We start from the raw sequence: 18,452 nt of genomic DNA on the forward strand, positions 1-18,452 counted from the left end.
TTAGCACATCCTTTAGATAATATCACCACCGTCAACACCTCTTTGTCCTTTTGTCTATGACATCTTTGGCAGTCTCTTCTTGGCCTCCACCTATCACTGGCCCCCTATCGAGCTCCTCCTGTCCCACCCCCTTCTACCAGCTTATATTTCATCTCGTTTCTCTATGTCTTAGTTCTGATGAAGGGTCATACGGACTCGAAACGTCAACTGTATCCCTCTCCGCAGATGCTGTCAGACCTGCTGAGTTTTTCCAGGTATTTTTGTTTTAGTCCTAGATTTCCAGCATCCGCGGTATTTGGCTTTTACCCTAATAAGCGAACCCGTTCAATAAAAGCAAAATGCTGCGGATGTCGGCAATCTGAAATAAAAACAAAAAAATGCTGGAAAACTCGGGTCTGGCAGCAGATGTGGAGCGAGAAACAGAGTTAACGTTTCAAGTCCGTATCACCGACCTGTTCTGTTAAGTAACCTGTTGACTGAAGGTGCCCCTCGATCTTTTACAGGTCTGGCCCCTGATGGCCAGCTATGGGAAGCGACGTACACACGATCGAGGCCCAGGTTCACCATTGTACCTTCTGTAGCCCTGTTCTAGAACTAGGTTATTGGCATGTACACCCCACCTGAGCCCTGCAAGTAAATGACGGCTCACTTGGGTGTTCATGTTTAATATTAGTGTTTTGCAGTCCAACATCGCTGCCTTTGGGTGTCTGACTCGATAGGAATTATATTTGCAGAATTTCCCCTCTGTAATGTAAACAGGATGAGTCAGTGTCTCACCTGGTTGTTGGCTCCACGCGCTCAGTTACACAGGAACAGGGAGGCGGCCATTCAGCCCCTCTGGCCTGCCTCACAGGAACAGGAGGAGACTGTCCCTGTTTCACGTTGGTGTTTTTTTTTAAGCGATGCACACACACAGGCCATAGACGTCGTCGCCGGGCTAGCTTTATTGACAACGCGTTTTCCTAACACATTCATCTACAGTGTCTGAACTCTATCAAGACGGGCTCCACCATTTGTGGTATCTGACCCCTTCAACCCCCCCTGGTCAGGACCCTGTATAGATTACAGAGTACTGCACAGTGTCTAATACTGAAGTCCACAACCGCAATCAGCTATTATCATGACATTTCTCTTTTTAAATTAAAAACTTTTATACCACTGAAGTACACAAAGTCTCTCATCTATTCTTCCTCACTCTGTTTTGATCAGTCTGTTTTCTCTTTTACTCATCTCTGTATCTGTGGTTTTTTCCCACATTTTTTCCATTGGATGTTCTGAATGGTGACAGAGGTGATTTTGAAGGACAAGGGGCCTTCTCCAGCTCTCTGTCACTATCACCCCTTGGATAGTTTTCAGGACTCTCAGGCTTTGTCTGGTTACCTGTTGCTTCACTGGTGCACTCCGGTTTTCGATTTTCAGCTACACTTTCTGCTTCAGAGCAGGGTTGCGTTTCATTTGTTTTCTGTAAGAGTTCCCGGTTTCTCCTGTATTGTTGTCCATTTTGAGTCTGCACTGTGTAAGATCTTGGTTCTCCTGTGACAGCAGCAGGATTCCAGATCCCCCTCATGCTGAATCCTCCCTGTCTCTCCCACGTTCAGGCCAGGCAGAGGTTGGGCGCCTCGATCAAAGTACTGCTTCTGCTTCTGCTGCCTCAGTTTGAGCGGGTCCCGCACGCTGTAGTTCACTGGCTGTGGAAGTAACAGCTGGGGTGCAGTTGGAAGCTGAGTTCTTAGTCTCCTCCCCATCAGGGGCTGTGCTGGAGATGATCCAATGCCCTCCAATGGAGTATTCCCAAAATACAGCAGAGTCAGGTGTGGGGCTCTTCTGTTTGTCTGTCTTTGCCAACGCCTTCAACAGGTGTGTTTCAGGTCTGCACTGTACGTTCCACCATCCTGTTGGATTGTGGATATTTGAGACTTGATGTAGTGTGGCAAAACTCCCAGTCCTGTGCAAATTTATGAAACTCAGTGCCTGAGAATTGTGGAATTGTTATCTGAGATGAGCACTTCAGGTATCCCGTGGTGAGCAAAAACTGATTTATTTCAGTGATGCTCTTACTATCATTTCTCAGCAGCACAGACTCAAAAAAAAAACGGAGTAATAATCTGCTGCTGGTAGGTACTCACTGTTATCAAATGTGAACAAGTCCACTCCAATTTTCTGCCAGGGCCTCTCTGGAACACTGTGTGGTTGAAGTCATTCTTCCTGTTGTGATTTACTGTACTTTTGGCACACGCATTCACCGTTTCCCCGATTTGTGCAGCCGTTCCACGCCAGTGCGTTACATCTCGAGCTCCTCTCCTGCACGTTTCTACGCCGAGGTGACTTTCACCTCTGCGCTGCGGCATTTCTCTCCTCGGTGCTGCAGGAATTATGATCTTTTCTCCTTTTGAAAAGTATCCCTTCTGCTACGTGAGGTTCCTCACGCAAGTTCCAGTACCCTTGCACAACGGAAGGGGCTCCGCTCCGCTGTGCAAACCGGCTGGCCCACACAACCTGCTGCACTTTTCTCAGGGGTTGGGGGGGCGTCGCTCTTGGTCGCTTCCCTGATCTCATCCCGTTCGGTTACAGCCACGGGTAAGCTCTCTGTCGGCATGTGAACCTATGCTTCCGTTTCTTTTATCCTCTTCCTCCGAGTTGGGTCGTGACAGCGCGTCGGCGATGCACATTTCCTTGCCCGGTTTGTATTGAACTCTGACCTGGTACTTCTGCAGATGCATTAATAAGTAATCTTTGGATTCTTGGTGCACAGTTCAAGGGCTTTTTAAGTATAGCTTCCTAAGTCTCATGATCAGACTCAACCTCCACATCTTTGCCACTGACAAACTGGTGGAAATGTTCTAGGCCAAACACAATTACGAGCATTTCTTTCTCTATTTGGGCATATCGCTGCTGTGATTCAGTCATTGCCTTTAAAAGCGTATGCCACTGGTGCCTCACTTTGCAAGAGGACAGCTCCCAGGCCAGTCTTTGAAGCGTCCACTGAGATCTTGACTGGCTGGCTGGCTGGCTGACATCGTAACACTTTTAACACTGGCGCCTGGGTCAGTGCTCTCTCCAGACTGGTCAAAGCTTCCTGGCCACTTAGTTCCCAGTGCCGTTCCACATCGTCTTGTAGAAGTTCTCCCAGAGGTGCTGTCAGGTCTGACAAATTCGGAATGAATTTTCCAAGATAGGTCACCTGTCCCAAAAAACCCCTCCAAGTCTTTCTTACATTCTTGGGGGGGGGGGAGGGGGGGTGGCCTGTTCACGGCTGCTTTGATTTTACTCGGGTCTGGCTTCAGTCCCTCGTTTGTCAGCACACGTCCCAAGTACTTGGTTTCACGAAGAACTACTTTGTACTTTTCCTCCTTCAACTGGAGGTTCCTTTCTCTAGCTCTGGGCCAGCACCTGCCTCGGTCTGTGGTTGTTTTCTTCTCGTGAGGCACCCTAGACCTAGGCACATCATCGATATAGGTTTCCACACCCTCTAACCCTCCACTGTGCTGTGGAACACCTCCGGAGCTGAATTAATAGCAAAAGGTAAACGTTAACGACCTATATCATCTGTATGGCGTGTTGAAGGTACAGGGATAGGAACTGTGTTCATCCAGCTTGGCCTGCCAGACACCTGAATTGGTATCCAAGGCGGAATAGTATTTAGCATCAGCTAGCTTACACATGATCTCTTCTACTGTGAGCAGCTGGTAATGCTCTCTTTTGTGCCGCCTGGTTAGGTCTCTGGGATCCAGACTCTCCGATTCCCATCTGATTTTTTTTCTCGACAATTACAATTGGATTAGCCCAGCCGTCGGTTCTTCAATTTTCCTAAATGATGGGAAGTTTCTCCGTTCTGTCCGACTCTGCTTTCGAGTCGGTGTCTCAGCATTCCTGGTATTTTCCCGGGCAGGTGTGTTTTGGGTGTCTCGGTTTCGTTGGTGCGTTCTCCCTTTGGGCAGCCAATCCCCTGGGACACATCTTTATACTTGCACGCAGGATGTCATTGGTGGTGACGGTCAATATTCTCTTAATTAGCTTTAGATTTTCCACAAGCTTTGATCCCAAGAATGGGTTTTGCATCAGTTTTCACCACTATGAATGGAAGTGCTTGAGACTCTGTGTTTTTTGCTAATAGGGAAGGTAAATAGAATGTTAGTCTTTTATTTCAAAGGGAATGGACTATAAAAATAGGGGAGTCTTGCTAAAACTGTACAAGGCAATAGTTAGACCACACCTAGAATACTGTGGACAGTTTTGGCCCCCTTATCTAAGGAAAGATTTAAGTCCAGAGAAGGTTCACTGGGTTGATCCTGGGTATGAAGGTATTTTCTTGTGAGGAGAGGTTGAGTAGGTTGGGCCTGTGCTCATTGGAGTTTAGAAAAATGAGGGGCGACCTTATTGAAACACAAGATTCTTAGGGGGTTTGACAAGGGTAGATTTTGAGTGCTTGTTTCCCCTTAGAACCATAGAAAAGTTACAGCACAGAAGGAGGCCATTCGGCCCATCTTGTCCATGCCAGCCTGAGGACACCCAGGTGCCCTTTCTAATCCCACCTTCCTGCACCCGGCCCATAGCCCTGCAGCTTACAGCACTTCAGGTGCAGATCCAGGTACTTTTTAAAAAGAGTTTAGAGTTTCTGCCTCTACCACCAACTTGGGCAGCAAATTCCAGACACCCACTACCATCTGCGTAAAAGAGTTCTTCCTCATGTCCCCCCTACACCTTCTGCCACTTATCTTGAATCTATGTCCCCTAGTTCTAGCATTCTCCACCAAGGGAAAGAATTTTATCCTGTCCACTCCATCTATTCCCCTCATAATTTTGTACACCTCAATAAAGTCACCTCTCAGCCTTCTTTGTTCTAAGGAAAATAACCCCAACCTATCCAATCTCTCCTCGTAGCTACACTTTTCTAACCCTGGCAACATTCTTGTAAACCTCCTCTGCACCCTCTCCAGAGCTATTACATCTTTCCTGTAATGTGGTGACCAGAACTGCACACAATACTCCAGTTGTGGCCTCACCAGTGTTTTATACAATTCCAACATTATATCCTTACTTTTATATTCTATACCTCTGCCAATGAAGGACAGTATTCCATATGCCTTCTTTACAACCTTGTCTACTTGAACTGCTGCCTTCAGGGACCTGTGTACTTGTATGCTAAGATCTTTCACTTCATCTACCCCTCTTAGTATATTCCCATTTATTGTATAATCCCTGTAACTGTTTGACCTCCCTAAATGTATGACTTCACACTTCTCTATGTTCAAATCCATCTGCCACTTTACCACCCACTCCACCAACCCATCTATATCGTTTTGGAGATTATGGCTATCCTCTACACTATCCACTACTCGGCCAATCTTTGTGTCATCTGCAAGTTTCCCAATCGTGTCCCCCACGTTCACGTCCAAATCGTTAATATATAACACAAACAGCAAGGGTCCCTGTGGAACATCACTTGAGACAACTTTCCATTCACAAGGGCATCCATCGACCATTACCCTTTGTTTCCTGTTACAAAGCCAACCTTTTATCCAGTTTGGCACATTACCCTGAATCCCATGGGCTTTTACTTTCCTGACCAATCTGCCATGTGGGACCTTGTCAAATGCCTTGCTAAAATCCATGTACACAACATCCACTGCACTACCTTCATCAACCCTTCTTGTCACTTCCTCAAAGAATTCAATCAAATTTGTGAGGCAAGACCTTCCTTTAACAAATCCATGCTGACCATCCCTGACTAGTCCATGCCTTTTCACATGACAGTTAATCCTATCTCTCAGGATTGATTCTACTAATTTGCTCACCACTGATGCAAGACTAACTGGCCTATAATTGTTTGGCATTTCCTTTGATCCCTTTTTAAACAATGGAACTACGTTTGCATTTCTCCAGTCCCCCGGTACCTCCCCTGTATCTAGTGAAGATTGGAAAATCATCCTCAGAGCATCTGCTATCTCCTCCCTGACTTCCTTCAGCAGCCTCGGAAACAATCCATCTGGCCCTGGTGGCTTATCCACTTTCAAGGATTTCAACCCTTCGAGTACTCCCCCCCCCTCCCTTCTTTTTGACTAGACTACATCATCTACATCTTCCCTTTCCTTTGTAAACACGGAGACAAAATATTCATTTAAAACCCTTCCCACAGCCTCTGCATCTACACACAGGTTTCCATCTTCAACTCTGATAGACTCTCTCCTTGTGGGAGAGTCTAGGGCCAGAGGGCATAATCTCACAGCAAGGAGTTGCCCATTTAAGACAGAGGATGAGGAATTTCTTCTGAGGGAGGTCAATCCGTGGAATTCTTTTCCACAGAGGGCTGTAGAGGCTGGGTTGTTAAGTGTATTCAAGGTAGACAGGTTTTTAATCAGTAAGGGAATCAAGGGTTATGGGGAAAAGGCAGGAAAGTGGAGTTGAGGATTATCAGATCAGCCATGATCTCATTGGTGGAGCAGACTCGATGGACCGAATGGCCTACTTCTCCTATGTCTTATGGGCCTTACAGCAATTTTTTAACCTGTATAAGTAGACGGCTTCACTTTTGTTTTAGTTAGCTGTTCTTCTTTGCTTATCTTGCAATTCAGACTTATGGGAATGACATTTGTTTGTGCACCTGTGTCAAGCTTGAAATTCACCATCATGTTGGCAATTTTGAGATCAACCTTCCATTCATCATCTTTGGAATTTGTTACTGCACCAACGAAAAGTTCCGTTTCAGTGTCTGTGTCAATCGTGTGCACTTTCTCCGATTTACACATCTTGGCGAAGTGATTTAGTTTATCACAGATTTTAACACTGCTTTCCATAGGTTGGACAACTATGTGATAAATGCTCTGTTCCACATCGGCTACGTTTAAATGTTTTAATAGCAGTTTTGTCCTTTTTTACCTTCAAGCTGTCTATTTGTTCTTTTTCCTGGGGCTGTTTCTGTTTAACTGCATCAAACTGCTTGACTGTGAGCGGTTTGCCTTCTGTATTCTGTTTTGACCTGGCCTTTCGTTGTCTCTGCTGCTCTGCAGCTATTTATCACTTTCTCAAGCGTGAGATCAACTTCTCTCAAAAGCCGTTCTCTCAGAGAGTCGTTTGCGATCCCGCAAATTGTTCTATCTCGGATGAGTGATTCTTCAAGCTCTCCAAATTCACACGATTTAGCTTGTTTTCTCAGCTCAGTTATGTACTGACTAATGTTGTCACTGCCTTGTGTGCATATAAAGCAAAAAAATCAGTATCTTTCATATGTGATGCTTTTCTTAGGGCTGCAGTAGGCTTTGGATTTTTCCATTATTTCTTTAAAGTAATTTTGTTTCTCATCAGAACCACCTCCAGTTTTCGGCGAGATTGCCGCCCCAAACTGAGCTCTGTCGGTGGTTTCAGAACCTCCATTGTTTCCTTTAGTGTATTTCTGATACCATGTCTTTTTTTTTAATGATGCACACAGGCTGTCGACATAGTAGCTAAGCTAACTTTATCGATAACACATTTTCCTAACACATATATCTGCAGTGTCTGAACTCTATCAAGACAGGCTCCAATGTGTGCTTTCTGACACTCAACCCCCCCAGGTCAGGTGACCCCATATATATGTTATGACCGATCCAGTTGGTAAAGCGGAGTTATTTTTAAAAATCCCGGAGGGAAACTTTAAAGAACTGTCATAACCAATAATTTTAAAAATCCCAGAGGGAAACTTTAAACAACTGTCATAACCAATAATTTTAAGTGTTATGTTTGAGATGCAACTCTAGACTCAGGAATCAGACCACTAGTTCTCAAGGTTTTACATTAAACTAAAGGAAACATTTTATTAATTTACACAGTTTAAAATATATATACACATGGCTATAAAATACTACTATCATAACTTTTAAAAAATTCCCAAACTAATCTCCATTTAAGGCAACAGCAACCCATAGACTTAACCAAACACCAGGCAAAGCATTTTCACCGTACAAATTCAAAATGAGGCTCTTTTCACTGTGGAGCCAGTTGGAGGCTTACAGCTACCTTTTGATCTTACATTGCCTCTACCGGCACACCCGACAACTACTGAAGTTATACCTACCACCACTGATTAAATTCAAATTCTCATTGTCTCACCAGTCTCTTTGAACTTTACCTTTTTAACAATGAAACCCCATTCATTATACCAATTTTATTAGTAATATAAACATATTGCTTGGTAGCTGTTAGACAGACACACCGTTTGCATCCCACTTCTTGAATGCTCTATTCAAAAAATGCAAATGCACGCTATCTCTCTTGCATATCAAAACTAGTACACATCAAAGCACCCAGACTAGCTGGCTTTAATCCAATTAAGACACACCTGCAGACTAAACCTCTATTTTAAAAGAAAAATATTTTCCAAAATATTAGACACACCTTCATGACATCCCCCTCCTTATCGAAAAATGAACCGTCATAATTCTAAAAGACGGCTTCATTTTAATAACCCATCTCACACTATCTCCTATACTTATTACACTGTTACGCTACCAGATGCATAATACGTAGATTAAGTGGTTGTGGCAATAGACTATCTGAAAAGCCTTGCAAAATTTGTCCAAAAACTTCAAAGGATTATGGTCTGTATAAACGATTGTTTCTGATGAATTGTTTGCAACAGAAATTTCAAAATGCTGCAATGCTAACACCAAACCTTAGTCTCTTTCTCGATCGACGAATATCTTCTCTGTTGTACATTCAGTTTCCGTGAAAAATACCCTATCGGTTTTTCAATTCCAGTGTCATCATCTTGTAACAGTACAGCCCCAACGCCTATATCGCTTGCGTCAATGGTCAACTTGAATTGCACGGCATAATTGGGTACTGCCAACGCTGGTGTCGTAGTTAATACGGTTTTCAGACTATCGAATGACTTCTGACACTCCAGTGTCCATTGAAACTTCTTGATCTTTTTTAATAGTTCAGTCAGTGGAGCAACCACTTGGCTAAAGGTTAGGTACAAATTTCCGGTAAAACCCACTCATGCCCAGAAATCTCAAAGCTTCTCGTTTTGTTGTCGGCACTGGGAAATCCATGATAGCCTTTACTTTCACATCTCTCAGAGCCACCTTACCATGTCCAATGGTATGGCTTAGATACGTAACTTGCGCTTTTGCAAATTCACTTTTTAACCAAGTTCATCACCAAATTAGCTTCTTGTAGTTGAGTAAATAATTCTTCCAGATGCTGTAAATGGTCCTCCCACATCTGACTGAAAACTATTAGATCATCAGTATAAAAAGCACAATTGCTTAGACCCACAATTACTTTTGTCAGTCTTTGAAATGTCACAGGTGCATTCTTCATACCAAATGGCATGACTTGAAACTGATATAGTCCACTTGGCATTACGGAAGCTGATATCTCCTTTGCCCCCTCCAACAATGGTACCTGCCAATATCTTTTTAGCCAGTCGATCTTTGTGATAAATTTCGATTGTCCCACTTTCTCAATGCAATCTTCCAACCGTGGTAAGGGATATGAATCTGCTTTTGTCACAGCATTCACCTTTTGATAGTCCACGCACAGTCTGTGTTCCATCTGGTTTCGGTGCCAATACAACAGGCAAACTGCAGTTACTGCAACTAGACTCAATGGTATCATGTTGAAGCATGAAATCAAAAGGTTGTTGCCTCACTGAAGCTGATATTCCTATACATGTAAAGCTAAATGTGTCTTTCCCAACCTAATTCCACAAATAGGTTTGTGTGACTGCAATAGCTTTTCCAAATCACACTTGACACTTGCTTGGAAGGAACTCCTATCTCATTTAAATTTTCAAGCACTCCCTCATTATCCAATTTGTGTAAATCAATTACAGAGTCCTGCACTTCTTTCTCATCACCCACCATCACTAATATCTCTTTTTGTTCCTCTTCCCTGTCAAAGTACTTTTTAAGCATATTTACATGGCACACCCTCTGCTTCTTTCTTCCATCTGGAGTATTTATTAAATAATTTACTTCACTCAATTTCTTTTCAATCCTGTGAGGCCCACTAAATCTTGCATTTAATGAATCCCCTAGTACTGGTAACAAAACTAATACTTGCTCTCCCAAAACAAAGCTGTGAATGTTAGCTGCCTTATCTGCTTTCACTTTCATCACTTGCTGTGAGATCTTTAAATGTTCCCCAGCCAACTCTCATGCTCTGTTCAATCTTTCCCTGAAATTTGATACATAATCCAGGAGAGTAGTTTCTGAATTTTGACCCATCAATTTCAGTGGTCCCCTTACCTCATGACCATAAACTAGTTCAAAAGGGCTAAAAACCAGTTGATGCATTAGGAGTATCGCCAATAGCAAATAACAAAAATGGAATTCCCGTATCCCAATCCTGTGCATTATCAAGATAGTATGCTCTTATCATAGTTTTTAAAGTTTGTGGCCATCATTCCAAAGCTCCTTGTGACTCCGGGTGATAAGCTGTTGACTTAGAACAGTTTGGAGATAAAACAGTTTATCTCCAAGCTGTTCATTACTTCCTTTAAACAGCTGTGACGTGATATTTGACCCCTGATCGGAGTGTATTTCTTTAGGTAAACCGTATCTTGTAAAACATTTAATTAACTCTTCCACAATCATCTTAGTTGTAGTATTTCTTAAAGGTATCGCCTCAGGAAACCAAGTAGACACATCCATTATTGTCAATAAATACTGATTCCCACTTTTAGTCTCGGGGCGGGGTCTTACACAATCAATCATGGCCCTGGTAAAAGGTTCTTCAAATGCTGGTATTGGAATTAAAGGCACCGGCTTAATCACTGCTTGTGGTTTTCCTGTTATTTGACATAGATGACAGGTTCTACAGAATTTGACTACATCCCTGCACAATCCTGGCCAAAAAAATAAACCTCTATCTTTTCCCGTGTTTTCCTAATTCCTAAATGCCCCCAACATTGGAACTTCATGAGCAATCCTCAGAATCTCATTTCTATACCCTAATGGGATAACAATCTGATGCACCCCCCTCCAGCTTTCATTTGCTGAGACATGATCCGACCTCCACTTTCTCATTAATATATTCCCTTGAAGATAATAACATACTGGAATATATTTTCCTTCGGTTTCCAAATAAGCTTTCTGATATAAGTGTTTTAATTGCAAATCGTTCTTCTGTAACTCCACTAACCTCTTTTGAGTTAAACGCTTTAACTGGAACTGTCCTGCATCCCTCCCTCCTGAACAATGTTATCGAATATAGTGCCAGCTAATTGGATTTCAACACCACCTTCTTACCTTTGAACTGCCTGCTTATCTTGTTTATTTTGTTCTTCCTGGTGGGCCTTCGATCTCATTATAACACAATCCAGAAACAATCCAGGATGTTCCTTCTGTAGCACTTCCACTGAAAACACTTCTACAGGCTGCTCAACTACCATAGGCATCACCCACATTTGCAATCCAGCTATGTCATTATCCAGAATAAATTGAACCCCTGCAATGGGCAATTTTTTCCACCACTCCAACTATAACCTCACCCATTCCTGAATTCAAAGAGCCTCTCGTACTCGTAAGCTTAAGATTCACCAATTCCTAGCCAGTCGAGGAATTAGAAATATAATTTATCCCAGGCACAGCCCCCAATTGTTATGACCGATGCAGTTGGTGAAGCGGAGTTTTTTTAAAAAATCCCAGAGGGAAACTTTTAAACAACTGTCATAACCAATAATTTTAAGTGTTATGTTTGAGATGCAACTCCGGACTCAGGAATCAGAGTTCTTGAGGTTTTACATTAATAAAATGTTTCATTTAGTTTAATTTACACAGGTTAAAATATATATACACATGGCTACAAATTGCTACTATCATAACTTTTAACAACTTCCCAAACTAATCTCCATTAAGGCAACAGCAACCCGTAGACTTAACCAAACACCAGGCAAAGCATTTTCACCTTACAAATTCAAAATGAGGTTCTTTTTATACTGCAGAGCCAGTTGGAGGCTTACAGCTACCTTTTGATCTCTCAATGTCTCTGCCTGCATACCCGAAAACTACTGAAGTTATACCTACCACCACTGATTGAATTCAAATTCTCATTGTCTCACCAGTCTCTTTGAACTTTACCTTTTTAACAATGAAACCCCATCAATTGTACCAATTTTATTAGTAATATAAACATATTGCTTGGTACCTGCTAGAAAGACACAAAGTTTTCACCCCACTTCTTGAATGCTCTATTCAAAAAATGCGAGTGCACGCTATCTCTCTCTTGCATATCAAAACTAGTACATATCAAAGCACGCAGACTAGTTGGCTTTAATCCAGTTAAGACACACCTACAGACTAAACCTCTATTTTAAAAGAAAGATATTTTCCAAAGTATTATATACATTAATAGCTTCATGACAATATATTAGAGTACCGTATAGAATCTAATACTGGAATCCACTACCACAATCGACTGTTATCATGACAGAGGCCATTCAGCCCCTTGTGCCTGCTACATAGGAATGGGAGGAGGCCATTCAGTCCGTTGAGCCTGTTCCATGACTCTGTTATATCATGGCTGTCTCTCTCTCAACTCCATTTGCCCATCTTGGCTCAAAATCCCAACATTGTTATTCCTAACCAACAAAAATTCGTCAGTCTCAAGTTTTGAAATTTCCAATTGAACCCCCAACCCCCAGCCTCGACGATAGCAACTGGGGGAGAGTATTGCGTATTTAATCATCTTAAACACCTCAATTAGATCAGCCCTTTAATCCTCCATTCTCTAGGGAAGACAAGCCTAGTCTATGCAGCCCCATTCTTGTAACCCGTTTAGCTCCTGGTATCAGTCTGGTGAATTTACAGTTACGTTGTCTTGTCTAACTCATTACGTTGCTTGAACCTAGCAACGAGGGGAAGGGAGGGGGGGTGTGGGAAAGGGGGTATTGCTCAACAAAATTCCAATTGTTTGCATTTTGCAATTGCCTCACTAGTCAGGTGTGCATGGTGTCTCTCGTGACAGTTTCTCTTGCTCCTACACCCATCCAGCGGACTTGGTAGGCGATTGCCCAGCTTGTGTGCTGAATACGGGTCTTGCTCTCTGGGATGTGCAGGACATGGGAACATGAGGAGGCCATTCTGCCCCTTGATCCTGTCCTTCCATTCAGTGAGACCATGGCTGCTCCAACTCCATATGCCTAGCCACCTTCCCCCCCCGCCCCCCAATATCCCTTTAATACCTTTAGTTAACAAAACTCTGACTTAAAGTTGACTATTAATCTTGAGAGAATCCAAGACCTGATCGCCATCCGGTGACCCTGATCTCTGTGTCGGGTGAGGGCTTGGTCAGGTTCAGCTGCGATGACTTCCTCTGTAAAAGCCCCGTGGCTAGTCCAGGCTCATGCTTGTGGAGGCAGCCTCCACCCTCGGTACCTTGCCCCCAGCAGAGGTTTCCTGGGACACACCGTTCCAGGCGCCCTCGAGCGGCTTCCCCAATGCCGGGCCGGGCCGGGAGCTCCATGGGCTATTCGGCTGGAGGAGCTGAGCCCGAGCCTTATACCTGTGCTTTGTGGCAGAGGTTACCTGGGTAGTGGTGAGCAGCAGGAGCCCTGTTAGTTATTCACACCTCACACACCCCCACCCAATAGACGACCAGCCCAATTGTGACCCGTAAGCCATGACTTGCCACAGAGCAGGGCTGGAACACTCCATTGTTGCACATTTAACCCTCGTATCCCCGGGGGGGGGAGTTATAACTTCCATCTCTCTGGAGCCTGGTGACTTTTAAAAAGGAACAATAATGGGATTTTGGGATTTGAGTGGTTGCCAGTGACTTCCTCATAAACCATAGGTCTTCGGCTCGAGGGCGTTTTTGAAAATAATTTATTGGGTGGGGTGGGTGCAGGGTGTTCTGATCCTGACCATCCACCCCTCCCTGGCTCATTGGTGACCACTGCCCGCCGAACTGATTGATTGCGTTGGGGTCGGGGGGTGGGGGAGGTCTCAGCCGGTCCTGTGTCATGTATGAACCCCGGTTTGCCGCCGTTTGGACCTTCCGGGGAGATTCGAGGTGGGGGGGGAGGGTTGGCGAACGGATGGGAGCCAAGGTGACTGGAGGGATGTCCTGCGAGGGGGGAGGGGAAGGGATATGAGGCGACAGTGGGGAAATGGGAAGTGGGGGAGGCAGGGGGTTTTGGATCGGTTGAGGTCATCACTGCGCTGACCACACTTTTTTTTTCCCGATGCTCCTGTCTTTCCAGGAATCCTATCCCTCAGTGCCACCTATATGGTTTGTGGAGTCAGATGACCCGAACCTGGCTGCAGTTTTGGAGCGCCTCGCAGATATAAAGAAAGGCAGCACGCTGGTGAGTTTGGGGGAAGGAGGGTGGGTGGGGGGGGGCGGCGAGGGGTCTTCTGGTGGGCGGGGAGACCTTGCCTATACACCCTATTCATCAATGATCGCTGACCCACCTTGACGAATAAGGACCTTTTTAAAGGGATATACAAGAGGCCCTCCAGTCTGCTCCACCCCTTCAGTAAGATCGTGGCCGGCCTTTGACCTCAAGCCCACTTCCCTGCCCCGTTCCCGCCCCCCCCCCCCCCCAACCCAACACCCCCAAAGTGCTCGAAAATCTCTCGATCTCGAATATACTCTACGATGGAGCATCCACAGCTCTCTGGGGTAGAGAATTCCAAAGGCTCACAACCCTCTGAGTGAAGCAATCTCTCCTCGTCTCCGTCCATAACGGCTGACCCCTTGTCCTGAGGCTGTTACCATCCCCGTCTCTCTTCCCGCCCCCCCCCAACCCCGCTCAATACTAGACTTTCCCGGCCAGGAGAGGGGAGACTGCCTCTTAGCACCGACCCTGCCAAACCCTCTCAGAGTCGTGTCTGTTTCAACGAGGTGACGCCTCATTCTCCTGAACGGCAGAGAATTATAGACCCCGTCCTACTCGATCTCAACGTGCAGGACAATCTTCCTGTCCCCCCCCCCAGGAATCGATCGATATTCCTAGGTAGCCAAAACGTTTTAGGGGCTTCCTTCACTACTTGAGGTAATAGCATCAAGAACTGTCTTTTTCTAAACGTCCCAGTCCAAGGAAATTAAACAACTTGGTGAACACGAAGTGTGAGCACAATGAGGAAGGACCCAGTCGCTTGGGCTTCAGGCCTCTTGCAAATCGTGGACAGTTGCTCGGACTGAGGTGAAGGCTTGAATTTGTGCTTGTTGCTGTGGTCGATGGAGTTGCTCCAGGAGTCATAGGCGGGTTCCTGTCAGAGTAACTACTAGATTTGGGTGGGTGGGGGGGAGGAGAATATCAATTGAACATCTTGACCACTGCGTTTGGGGCTGGGCACCACAACAGGGATGTTATATCGGCTTTAGCAGAGGTATGGAGGAAAAAGAGTGCAGGGCAGATTCATCCGAATGATACCAAGGCTAAAAGGGTTAAATTTACAAGGGCTGGTTGCACAGATTAGATTTACATTCCTTAAAGTTTAGGAGATTGACGGTCGATCTAATCGACGGAGAGAAACTGCTCTGGTTGGGTGGGTGGGGTGGGGGGAATACAGAACAGAAACTCTGGAAGAATGTAGATCCATCCTTTAGAGAGACTTTAGGATCTGGTGGGGTTGAATGTCCTTTTCCTCTAGTTCCTTCGCTGATAGACTTGGACATGCTCTTAAGATCAACCCAGGAGACAGCGATGTGCAAGTCGGGGGGGAGGAGGAGAGGAGAGGGGAGGCCCATGATTAGGTGGATGGAGTGGCTGGGCTGAATGACCCCCTCCGTAGGCCGGACACTATCCTTGTACTGATTCTCTCTCTGTCTCTCCCTCTCTCTCTTTTTCTCCCTCTGCAGCTTCTTCAACACTTAAAGCGAATAATCTCTGACCTGTGCAAACTTTACAACCTCCCACAACATCCGGATGTGGAAATGTTGGATCAGCCACTACCAACAGAACAGGTAGCGCGGGAGGGGAGAGGGCGGGAGGAGTGCAGGCGCGAGTGGGGAGGGTGGGAGGGGGTAGGCGGGCGTGAGTGAGCAGGGGGTGGAAGGGGGGCATGCAAAGAGAGGCTTGGCCTGTGGACTTGCATCCCTCTAGCGTCTTTCGTGGGACTCCTGAAGCGCTTTGCCAATTTGCACATGGCATGGTCCCACAAACAACAGTATGATAATTATCAGATAATGATTTTTATGATGTTGGCTGAGGGATAAATATCAGCTTCAGGACACACCTGCCCCCTGCTCTTGTTCAGAACTATGGCCCTGGGATCCTTTATGTCCGCCCGAGAGGGTGGGTGGGGGCCTTGGTTTAATGTCTCATCCAAAAGGCAAATAATGCAGTGCCGCCTCGGCACTGGCACTGGCACTGGGAGTGGGACTCGAACCCACAACCTTGAAATGGAGGCGAGAGAGAGAGAGCTACTCGCTGGGCCATGGTTGCTGGGTTAAAGCAGGAGGCTGCAGGATTGTGGAGGTATTGCTTTGGCGGGATGTGTGGTGGTCTTATCAATGTGAGGCCTGTCACAAGGAGCTTTACCCACATGACACGTACAAGAGGTAAAGAGGAAAAATGTTCTCTTTTTGCTAATCCCTTCCCTTCCAATGTGTCATGTCTCAATTTCTAACTGATTAGTCCACTAAGGTCTTGGGGTGAGCAGTAATGCTGCTTTGTACACGGCACTGGTTTGACCAAGGTTGGGCACTTGCTGTGTTGATTTTAGTGATGTTGGTTGAGGGATGAATACTGGTCCCTGGACACGAGGGAGAACACTCCCTGCTCTTCTAAATAGTGCCCTTGGATCTTTTACACCCACCTGAGAGGGCAGACGGGGCCTCAGTTTAATGTCTCATCTGAAGACAGCGCTTCTGACAGTGCAGCACTCCCGCACTACTTGGCACCAAGATGTGCCTGGCGTGGTGTAATGGGTTAATAGAATAATTATAGGGATGAGCGATGCAGAACATGAGGTAACAGTGACATCAGCAGTCATGTGCTAGACTCTCAGGGGAGAGTTTGAACACTCTACTCATGAGAGACATACCTACTCTGCAACCTATCTTTGTACAGAGTGTACCAGTTTGAAGTAACTGCCAAGAGTAAGGCTACAGTCTCTCTAGGTAAGACAGGCCACACCTACCATAAGCCAGCAACCATGCCACCAATATGTGAAACACCTGTCATGTGTTGACTTGTGATGCTATCTATGCGCCAATGCTGCTGTTTCCGAGTGTTGAGTTTGAGGTTTTCTCTGTCTCTTCACTTGCAGAGCACACGGGATGATGTGACATCTGAGGAGGAGGACGAGGAGATGGCAGAGGTGAGGCTGCTTCGACCCAGGCCTTATCCCCACTATTGGGGTGCAGGTGCCTTTTTTGGCTCAGAGGTCTCCCTTGTGCTCCCACCACTTTTTCCCTTGATGTCACAAGTGGTAGTGTGCAGGACATCACCCTCGACTCCCTTGCCTAACAAAAATCTATCTAACTCGGCCTCGGGGAAAATTCAAAGGCCCGGCCTCCACTACTTTCCAGGGAAGAGAATTCCACACACCCAACAACCCTTTGGGAGAAAAAGTTTCTCATCTCCCTTGAAAGGGAGACTTCTTATTTTTAAACTGTGTCCCCTAATTATAGTCTCCCCCACAACATCCTCTGGGCATCCACCCTGTCAAGCCCCCTCAGGATCTTGTGTTTCAATAAGATCACCTCTCGTTCTTTTAAACTCCAATGGGTATAGGCCTAATCTGTTCTAACCCTTCTCTCATAAGAAAGCCCTTCATCATTGCCACAGAAGGCTGTGGAGGCCAGGTCATTGAGTGTATTTAAGACCAAGATAGATAGGTTCTTGATTGGTAAGGGGATCAAAGGTTACGGGGAGAAGGCGGGAGAATGGGGTTGAGAAACTTATCAGCCATGATTGAATGGCGGAGCAGACTCGATGGGACGAATGGCCTAATTTCTGCTCCTACGTCTTATGGTCTTATCACAGGAATGTGTCCAGTGAACTTACTCTGAACTCTTTCTAAATAAATTGTTTTTTTCTGAAACAAGGCTAAAGCTGCCCATACTACTCCAGATGTGGTCTCACCAAGGCCCTGTACAGGTGTTGTAGCACAACAGTGACAACAGACTGAACCTCTGTCTCTCTCTTTTCCCACCCCCCCCCTTCTCTCGTCGGTTGCTCGTGAAAATCTATCCACTTTGGACCTAAGAGGGATAGATCAGAACATTTTCGAAACGGTGGGAAGCTCGCAACAGATAGATTGAGGGATTCCATGTATCCACAGATGGAAGTTATGTTAGTTGTATGAAACTCTGGTTAGACCCCCCCATCTGGAGTACAGCACCTCGGGAAAGACATATTGGCTTGGGAAGGGGGGGTACACCAGAGATTCACGAGGAGGATAGGGTTAAATTATGACGACTGGTTTCGTTGCCTCGACTTCTAGTCTCAGCCGTTTTGCCATTCAGCTGATTCCTGGCTGATCCCTGTATTGTAACTCCATCCGGCTTGGCTCCAT

The 18,452-nt window shown here is 45.5% G+C and overlaps 1 protein-coding gene across 3 annotated transcripts in view; it reads left to right on the forward strand.

The window, feature by feature from the left end:
* The window catches only part of LOC144672288 (ubiquitin-conjugating enzyme E2 Q1), a 58,627-nt gene that overhangs the window by 25,327 nt on the left and 14,848 nt on the right, over nucleotides 1-18,452 (forward strand). For 2 of the 3 annotated variants that reach the window (XM_078534137.1, XM_078534138.1), the window contains exons 2-4: nucleotides 14,186-14,290; nucleotides 15,790-15,894; nucleotides 17,202-17,252. In XM_078534137.1, the coding sequence (XP_078390263.1) occupies nucleotides 14,186-14,290; nucleotides 15,790-15,894; nucleotides 17,202-17,252 (261 nt within the window). The remainder of the gene's footprint in view (nucleotides 1-14,185; nucleotides 14,291-15,789; nucleotides 15,895-17,201; nucleotides 17,253-18,452) is intronic. The other variant, XM_078534139.1, reaches the window with a different exon arrangement.

Source organism: Cetorhinus maximus, chromosome 36 (assembly GCF_964194155.1).
Source record: "Cetorhinus maximus chromosome 36, sCetMax3.hap1.1, whole genome shotgun sequence".
Classification (NCBI taxonomy): Eukaryota; Metazoa; Chordata; class Chondrichthyes; order Lamniformes; family Cetorhinidae; genus Cetorhinus; species Cetorhinus maximus.